The sequence below is a fragment of the Stegastes partitus genome, unplaced genomic scaffold, assembly GCF_000690725.1.
Source record: "Stegastes partitus isolate 25-593 unplaced genomic scaffold, Stegastes_partitus-1.0.2 Scaffold1420, whole genome shotgun sequence".
In the NCBI taxonomy this organism is placed as follows: domain Eukaryota; kingdom Metazoa; phylum Chordata; class Actinopteri; family Pomacentridae; genus Stegastes; species Stegastes partitus.
Genome location: NW_007579151.1, coordinates 24,369 through 34,301, shown reverse-complemented (window position 1 = coordinate 34,301; position 9,933 = coordinate 24,369). Strand labels below are relative to the sequence as shown.

The 9,933-nt window shown below is 45.4% G+C and overlaps 1 protein-coding gene across 2 annotated transcripts; it reads right to left on the bottom strand.

The window, feature by feature from the left end:
* Positions 1–6: 6 nt before the first annotated feature.
* sncgb (synuclein, gamma b (breast cancer-specific protein 1)) lies at positions 7–8,684 on the bottom strand. 2 transcript variants are annotated; one of them, XM_008299459.1, is made up of 6 exons: positions 8,332–8,684; positions 4,566–4,607; positions 3,194–3,321; positions 2,212–2,229; positions 1,428–1,469; positions 7–190 (listed from the first exon to the last, which is right to left on the bottom strand). In XM_008299459.1, the coding sequence occupies exons 1-6, from the start codon at positions 8,450–8,452 to the stop codon at positions 182–184; spliced, it is 360 nt and encodes a 119-aa protein (XP_008297681.1). In that variant the 5' UTR covers positions 8,453–8,684; the 3' UTR covers positions 7–181. The 2 variants fall into 2 exon arrangements, with proteins under 2 accessions (XP_008297681.1, XP_008297682.1); XM_008299460.1 differs by lacking the exon at positions 2,212–2,229.
* Between the last annotated feature and the right edge of the window lie 1,249 nt (positions 8,685–9,933).

Here is a 9,933-nt window from a genome sequence, read left to right as displayed (position 1 = left end):
GGGGGGAGAGAGAGGGGAGGGGAGGGCTGAGGAGGTGCAGCATCCGGAAGAGTCTGTTTTAGTTGATTTTGGTTCCATAAAGTCACAAAAAAATATGTTGAACATCTGGATTCTGGTACAGCGAGGCGAAGAGGGGGGCAGGAAGGGGCTGCTGGAGAGGACGGGAGGGTCCTGAAGACGACTAATACCCCTGGAAGGAAGGAAGGAAGGAAGGAAGGAGAAGACAGAGACATGTCACCAGACGTATGTGATAGGTGAGTAAAAGGAGAATTATTATAATATAATAATAATAAAAAATGTTGTTATAGGTTAAAGCAGTGACACATTTTCTGTGTATTTCCCTTTAATGCTAAACTAAATATCTAGCTCTGGATGTTACATTTCTGATGGAAGTCTTGCTCTGACAGCTGCAGGAGCATCTCAGATTTAGATTTACATATATTATTACTGAACCCGTGGATCCCACCGTACACAAAAATGTCATCTTCGGGTCCTTTGTGACTGCATGTCGGTGCCAAACAGCTGAATTTACCTTCTAAGCTCGATCAGATTTGGAAAGATGTGCTCGTTTTCTTGCTCCTCTCCGCTTTGCAAGACCTGTCGACCGATTCTAGAGTGCTGTAGTCTTTGGTTTTGCTGATTAAAACAGATAAACTGTTTTCACATTTATCCACTGCAGAGTATTCAACCTGACAGGGAGTTCTGTGTCTATAGACGGTAGATTTCCCAGTTTGGGACGTGTGGATGTAATTTTTAAGAATTTTTTCACAACATAATTGTAAAAAGTGAAAACAGATCCCTATTTTTTATATGCTTTTAAACATATCTGCAGCGGATCTTTAAATTACTGATGATTAATGTGTAAAACCTCCTTTTTTCCCCCCACACACATATTTTGGCATATACATAAATGAAGCTGTATGAAGCCTTTTGCTGCCAACTGAAGGAGCGATGCAGACATTTTAAAAAAAAGGCTTCAAATTAAGTTGGTTGGGGCTGAAAGTTAAAAATCCCAAAAGAAATTAACCTTGTCAGACTTCATTAGCTTCATCTCTGGCTGGCTCAGGGCTACAACAAACACCACCCGAAAAAACTCCAGCTGGTGGTCGAGTTGCATCACCAGATTAGACATGAAGGCTCTGCTGCTACCTCTAGTGTTTTTATTTTATACATTAACAATCCATTTATTCATTTTCATCTGTAGCATTTAAATGTGACGGTGAACGTAGTAAAAAGAATGTAGTGAATGGAAGTCTTGTGAAAGTTAAATCTGAGAAGGATCATAAAGCACAAGACTTTATTAAACGTTTTACTTTTATTATCCATCTAACGATCGCTCTCCACCTCTGAGGGTCGTTCACATTAACGCTGCGCTTCGCCAAAAAGTCTAATTCGATCCGCCCGAGTCGCTGCTTTCATTGTCTCACCTCTCCTCCTTCCCCGCCCTGCTCCATTCCTCCGTACTCTCCCTGTAGGACGAGAACACCAGAATGAGAATGAACCACCAGAGAAGGAAGTTTTGTGAGAGGATTAAAGGGATGAGGATGGCGAGGGGGGAGGAGGGTGGAGGGCCTCAAGCATCCGTCTAGCTCTCGTCTTTCTCAGGTATAACAAAGCAGTTACTAAAGACATGCTGCACGGTCGAATCAACTCTTATTATCATGCTTAAGACTTCCGGGGGAGGTCGGTTAGTTGATTATAGCTCTGCAGCACGGGGAGGGTAGGACCTGCACAGCCTGAGCGGTGCATGAAGCTGCCTGGGTGCATGCTATTAATACATATCGGCTGCCTTAACTGATGTGCTGGAGGGCTTGTATGTCACTTAATGTTACGCAGGGGAGCTACATGGTTAGAAATGGAGGATTTTAGTATCATCGCTGCCTGAACTGCATGTACTGGTGAGCATCTGGGAGGAGAATGATTGCAATAAGAAGTGTAATATATATTAATGCAGTCTTATATTTGGATCTCCAAAGCCACAAACATTGCAGGAATTTTTAATTTGTTAAGCGTCATTTTCCCTCCTGATGCTCACGTGGTCTACTGTGCACCACTAACTGTCGTGCAATCCAACACAACAACCCTGCATTAAGCTCCACCTGGCAGATTTAATGCAGCATTATTGAATTTAACAAACTGCTTCTAGCATGCCAAAGTATCCCCCCCTCTGTATCCCTATGACCTATGACCCCCACACTGTCCAACAGGCACCTCGTATACAGGCTCCTCCTATCAGGGAAACACAAACGAGACAACACACACACAGCAAAAAGGTGAGAACGGCAACACAACACGGCCACGACACACAAGACAGAAGCCACGGTACTGTAACACAAGGAGCACAAACTAATAGAAAAACACACAGATGTTAGATGTGAGACCATCTAACATCTGACACGGTTTCAACATATAAGAGCAGAAGAAGGAACATCAGGTTTGAAATGTTAAAAATTGAATTATGTTGGTATTTTTGTGCATTTATAGGACAATTTAACAATATTATCCTGGTTCAAAACAAAATGCATAGTTACCAGTAGAGTGAGAATACACAAAGCTTTACCTCCACAGTCATGCTTGTGTTATTCCTGCACAGTCGTATATTATATTATAGTCCTGAAACATTAGTCATTAAATCATTTATCAAGTTAAAAAATGCAGAAAACGATCCAGTCCCCCCCTCTCAGATGTGCTGATTTCAAAAAGTTTGAAAGAAAGAAATTACTTAAAAATCAGCCACCTTTAAGATAAAAAATAAAATTTTTTCTTAGAGATTTTGTAGATATAATATTAAATATGACATCATACATCATCATATATTAGTGGATTTATTTATCTATGATGCACTGGGAGGTTAATGATTAATTTCAGAGCAACATTTGCAAAACAATTAATTCTATTCTATCCTAATACATGTATATATGACTAAAAATGGGTTATGTGGTAATTTCACATTCATTGCAGTGTTGCAGTATGACATCAGTAATCTGATTACTTCGGTGCGCTGCAGCTCTCTGACGTGTTAAAAGGGGAAATGGCTTCATCTAGTGGCTGACTGGTTAGTTTGAGGCAGAGTTTAACTTCAGTCTGTTGTGACAAACTGATTTGGTTTTCCTGCTCCGTGTTCCAATTCAGAGCCGCCGGCGACGAGTCAAACCCGTGGAAGGTGTGGTGCAGCGTTACCACGGTAACTGACCTGGTTCATCAGCCCGGTCGACGCGGCGACGTTCTCGACTCCCTCCACGCCCGCCTGTGACACCTCGTTGGCCCCGGCAACCGTTGCGTCTCCAACGATGTTGGCCTGGTCCACGGTTCTGTTGGCCACTGAGACAGAGAGAAGGGACGATGGTGAGCAGGTAGAATAAAACACACTCAGAACACACACACGAGGCTGTTTGTGACTCTGATGTGTAAAATACGTCATTTCACTGGAATCCACAGAAAAGCTCTTCAACTGGGATGCATCTGCCAAACGTCGGTCTTTATCCGTGAAGTCTTTCTTTCTCTTCTTTAGTAAAAACCACAAATTTCGTTCAGACACGCCTCTGGCCGAGCACGAGTTGTGTTTTATGTCTAACGTGGGCCGCTCCAAGCTGTAATGGACTCACGGAGTAAATGCGCTCTGAGGCTGGAGGCCAAATAGGCCCCAAAGCACCCAACAGCACTCCGAGGTCAGAGCCTTTATGAAGCAACTGTCATAATGTAGAAGTACTTCATTACAGTCGTGCATTTAAAGTCCAATTAAATATGTAAGTGAAGAAAAACGTCCCGAGTGACTGTCGTACCGGAACATATCATTAGATTATTCTTTTTTACCATGTTTAATATAAAATCATGATTTTATTTTGTATTGGGTCATTTGGAAATATTTGGTTAAAGTAACGATTAGATGAATTTGGTGATCAATTATTCAAATATACTGATTTGGTTTGGTAAGAAAATCTTCACATTTGGGAAGCTGGAGCCATAAAATGTTGAGCAAACATCCTGGAACACTTGCAGGTACAGTTAAAGGATGTTGTGTACAATTTTAATTTCACTTGTATGTGCTGCTAATTTAAGTTCGACAGAGCTATGCGAGAATCTTAAACTACACAGTAACTATTAACTAAAAGGATAAAGGTAGTGAAGTAAAAGTGGAACGCTTTACAAAAAGGTGAAGCTCAAGTAAAGTACAAATAACTTAAATTTAAATGTGTTTAGTTAGATTTAGCCTGACACTGAGGGAGGAATGAAGCTACAGTCATGTGCAGCAATGAGCCTCCACACTCGAGCTTCATCATAAACGTTTTCAAACCGTATTTTACAGATTTTTTAATAGCAGAAGGATGAAGGTTAACTGCTCGGTTAACTGCCCCACCGCTGCTGCAGAAGCGCCACCCCGTGCTTCTCTATGGGATCATGTGGGACTGATGCACACAGAATTTCTTTGCCTGAAGCCAGAAATCCAACATCTCCACAGACCATCGTGCTGTTTCGTGCAAATTCTGAATTTCGACGTTGGTTATGCGCCTCGTAAAATCTGCAGAACTACACGGAACAAGGTTTGCATTAAAAGCTGTTCTTACCTGTGTTTACTGATGACACAACTCCCTCCTTCGTCTTATTGCCTGCAGACCGAAGAAAAAGGTCAGAATCACACTCGTGCACAGAATTCATGCACATATCCATGAACAGAAAGGCAACACTCTGTTTTTACAGCTTTCCTTTTCATTCCATTTAGCTGATTTCTCATTTTTATTGAATCATTTTGCATTTTATATTCATTTTTTGTCCTTTAATCGAAATCATAATTGGCATTATTTAATGAAAGTAAACATAATAATGCTGCACATCACATGCAGCATCACTGTACAGCTGCTCAGAAGTGGCACGTTTACATCCATGGAATAAAAGGATGTCGCCTGTTTTGACTTAGAGCAACAGAAAATGAGCAACAGCACATATTTGTTGTGTATTTTTGGCCATTTCTTGCCCCCGTCGCCCCTCCAACACTCTGACATAACATTCCAGAGAGCGTCGGGTCAGCAGTATCCATCACTGTGTCTAAAAATACATTTAAAGACCTAGTTTTGCTCAGAGCCCCTTCAGCGTGACTGAAGTGTTTTCCTGCTTTTTCAAAGCGTTCCCCGTCTTTTTAATAATCTTCTCAGATTGTTTAACTTTCTGTTACCTTTCCCTTTCTGACTTTGAGAACTCCGTGTTTGATGTTTCGCAGCTTTAAAAAGCTCCCCCCGGCTCCATAACTTTTATGGGAACATTTTTTTTTTCTTTTTTTATCGTAAGCATCCTGTGAACAGCAGCATCTCCCTGCTTCCCAGCCCTGTGCTCATTACAGTATGATCCCAAGCAGATTAAATTGTGGTTATATAATCTGTCAGCCAGAGAGAGAGAGAGCGAGGGGGGATAGAAGGAGGGGAATATCTGCTCTGAAAGATGAAAGGCAATGCTGGGATTAAGGTGGAAACTGAGGAAAGGAAGAACGCATTTTGCAGGACGACATGAGGCAGAGCAGACCGGCTGTGCTTGTCTTTGTAGTGCCACACAGATGCGACGCTGCCATTTACAGTATCCTGCATCCACCCATCCTCGCTGCCTCCTGCTTCCCTCCATCTCTCTGCACGCTCCCCGTGGCACATGAGCCACGTGCCTGAGTACTGAGCAGTGCTGCAGTACAGCCCGACACACACACACACACACACACACACACACACACACACACACACACTGCAATGACACAGCTTCTTTCCCTTAGTCAACTGTGGGAGCCCCCCGAGTGTCGCTGCACTCTGAATATCGACACAAAAGCCCGAGATGATCCGTCTGTCAAGTCTGCACGGAACGAGCTGCATGCATGAAAGAAGGAAAGAACTTCGGGTTCCTTTTCTGGCCATAAATCATGAACGAGAACTGGACAGAAGCAGTTCCAGCAGAAGGTGACGCACGTGACGCTGCTCGTCTTTAATGCCAAGAAAGCAATTGTTGAAATACTCTTGGCAATAAACGACAATCACAAAGCTGGCCTCCATAAATGAGCATCGCATGGATTAGAGGGTTTGAATGCTTTTTCCAGAGTCATTTTTCCAAAAGCAGAATTTATGCTTTAGATATGAAAGCCCTGAAAATCCCTGTGCTTTTGAATGCTGCTGGTTTTTTTTTTAAATGCATTTGCAGCAAAATAAAAGATGCATTCACATGTGCACGCACGACCTCATTTCCTAGTTACACACACACATATATACATGAAAAAATTATGCAGGAGAGGAAGCAAGCTGACAGCCTGCACGAAGACCTTTTAATAACATTAATCACTATTAATAATGGATGTAAAGGCAACTACAGGGCAAAAAATGATGGATTTGTTCCATTAAATCGCAGCAGTGCTGAAGCACAAATCCTGCTCTGGGAAAATGATTTCATATCAGTGTGGGGAATCATTCTTTTACTATATTGTTTCTCCATTAAAAAGCGGAGTCATTCCCAGATGACCATAAACTTCCATTAAATTGATGCATCAGTAAAATCAGCATGAATTGAAATCCTATCATGGAGCTGTTAACGGGAGCATAAAAACAACAGCGTGAAGGCTTTTTTTAGAGCTGCTGTGTGGCAGCTTGTGCTCAGTGACCTGTGGGAGTTTTTAATTTAACCACAGAACATGTCCCGCTGTCCGTCCGGCTCCGGCCCGTGTGTGAAAGTGGGCGTGCGAACCTCTGATGCTGATGTATGCACTCTGCTGCGGGCAGATACAGAAGCTTTATCGGATCCATCGACCCTCCTCACTTCACCGATCACATCTCCCTCCTCTCTTTCTGCTCCTGTGATCTGCATTTCCACTTTCCTTCCTTTCCTCCCTCCTTCTCTGCCTCCTGCTTCACTTCTACCTCCTGAGCTCGTCACCGGTTTCTACTCTCTGGATCATTCTCCGGCCGTCCTCATGACACGTCACCTGTCTGTCTGTCTGTCTCTTCTCGTCCCTCCATGTGTCCAAGCAGGAGACTAAAAGCTCGAAGCTTTTTTTTTTTTTGTGACATAACACCCCTCCCATCTCTCTGCCCCTCTTTCCTCTTTTTCCCTGCATCCCTCCATTCTGCCATCTTTCCCCTGGAGGTGGCTGGCTGGCTGGCTGGGTGGGTGGGGGGGTTGTTCAAAGAGCTGGTGGTGGTGGTGGTGGGGGGAGGAGGAGGAGGGAGGAAGGTGGTTAGTCATCGGAGCTCACTGGCAGGCAAATCCTGCTGCTGCAACGCCACAAACTCTCACACACACATATGCATCTGCACGAGGATGGGGTGAGGGTAGGGAGGCTGGGTGGGTGTGGGGGGGCCATGGGAGAGCAAATTGCTGCAGTGCTCAAGTGATCCTTGCCCTGTCTACCTCCACCCCCCCACCCTCCCTTCCCTCCCCCTCTCCTCACCCCTTTCAGCTTGTGGCACTGGCTCTTTTTTTTTCCTCCCATCGTTAGGATTATGATTGTAAAGCTGCTGCGTGACGGTCAGCCGGAGCGCTGAGGGGGGGACAGACTGCAGACGACGGCAGCGACGGAGACCTCCACTCCTCTAACTCCTCACCCACCCACCCACCTGCCTACTTCTTTTTTTTTTCGCCCCCCTCCCCCTGGTTCCGGTGGCCTAAAAGCCTGGCACTCGGGGTAACCTTGAGATGTGACGCAGTCGCTGCCGGAGCTAAAATAAGAGTGTGGACACAAGAGCAGCACCACGGAACAAGAAGAAATGCACATTTTTTTTTCTTCTGTGTTGCACATGCACTCATATGTTGAACTGCAGAGCGTATGCATGCAATGAAATGTAGGTCAGCTCTGAATTTTAAAAAGCAAATCTGGGGTCACGCCGAGTGGAGCGCCGGACGTCCCTCTGCAAACTGCTCCTCAAACCATCGACTGGGAATGACACTGGACAGGTGCTAGAGGCAGGACTCTGCAGTGTCCCTCTTTCCTCCTCTTGTATTTTGTCACCCTACCAAAAGCCAAAACCAGTCCTCCACCAACTTTCTCCATCTCCATCTAAGCCCCGCTCTATCTTCAGACCCCCCACCCTCTGCCCTGCACCAGTCCTGCAGCACTGTCCTGCCCGTGCTCACTCCATCCCCTCCTTCCTCCTCCTCTTCTTCCTCCTCCTCCTCCTGCTCTCTCTGTTCCTTTTACTTCTCACAGGTCCCAGACATGGACACCCATGGGACCCCCACATCTACCAGCGCAAAATCACGCGAGGCACACGCACACAAAAAAACAAGCATCTCCTCTTAAAACTTGGCAATTTTCTTTCCATTTTCCCCCTCCTCCCTCCCCCCCTGCAGCTGCACAGCTGTGTTACGTACCTACATACATCACCCCTTCCTTGGTCTTGGCTGCTGCCTCCTCCATGCCTGCTTTGGTCTTCTCTGCGGCGGCCACTACCCCCTCCTTGGCCATGGAGAACCCCTTCATCAGTACATCCATCTTGGGCGACGAGACGGCTGGGCTCCCCTGTCTCCGATCGGGCCTGGCTGGCTGGCTGGCTGGCTGGCTGGCTGGCTGGTGCTTACAGTGAGTGTGCAGAAGAGATTATGTGGGATGTCAGAGTGTGTGCGTCTCTGTGAGTATGCGTGAGAGAGTGTGTGTCCTCCCTTTGGTGCTACAACAGAGGGCTGAGAGGATCGCACAGCAGGGCTACAGCACGCAGACTGAGAGAGAGAGAGAGAGAGAGAGGAGAGGAGAGGGGGGAGGAAACAGCCGGTGTGCACGAGATGGAGAGACGACGAAGAGGAGGAGGAGGAGGAGGAGAGACCGCCGGATGCTGCAGCATTTTCAAGTCATGCAGCAACCCCGCCCCTCGACCATCCCTCCACTCTCATCCATCTTTCCTCTGATGATTCTCACTCATGCTCGCCTCTCAGCCTCCGGCTCTCTGTGTGCATATTTTTTTTTTTATTTGATTGGCACGTTGCTCTGAGCACACCTTTTCTGGATGCTGAGCTTGCGAGCATCCGTTACATAACCAGCAGCAGCAGCAGCACTGGAGGCGAAGAGGATTTCTTTTTTCACGTCACACAGCTCCCATGTAATCTGTTATCACACAGCTCGTCTCAAAGATGTGATTTCTTCTTTCTTTTTCTAAAAATGTCTTTAAATGTCAGTAAACATGCTCATTTCTCTGCATGTGCATCTCTGGATTTGACATTTCTGGACCAAGATGTCCGCGAGTCAAACCTCACCGAGCTGAGCTGCATTAAATCCTAATGACTGCAGGTACAGCCCACCTGCAGCCATTTTTATTGTTGTGAGGAGAGGAAATGCTTCGTCATCTCCACCTGGATGAGTCACAGCCGCTCCCCTCCTCCTCCTCCTCCTCCTCCTCCTCCCATTCCTCCCAGACGTGCCAGCTCAGCAGCAGAGCAATTCTGCGATTACACTGATATGACAATAGCTCTTTTTGTTCCTTTTATTTTTATCCTGTTTTTTATTTTTTATCAAAATGGTGGTGACAGAAATTAAACCTGCAGCAGAGTCTCTGTATTCTTTGGTTTACAGGCTATATCTGATAAAAACAAATGTGTCAGAAGGAGAAAGTGATGCATTTGTGGTGTTGGGATCCATGAGATGCTGCTGCTGCTCGGAGGTGGACGTCTCGTCTTTCTGGGTCCATGACTCGATGTAATCGCACTGCCCTCTGGTGATGGCAGCACAGATCACATCATGACGCAGCGTTATGGCACAGCTCCGGGTTCTCTTCACGGTGTGTAGGGTTATCCAGACTTTAATTGGAAAATGATAAGATGCAGTTGCAGACCCTGTAAAAGGCTTTATTGTGGGGAGTCAAAACGCAGGTGAATCGCACATCAAGTTACTGTTTTTTCAAGATTTTTTTCAAAGCTGTAGCGTTAGTGGTGGTTTTAACAATATTGGGCAAGTTTTCAGGGAGTTGAATATATAAAGTTAAC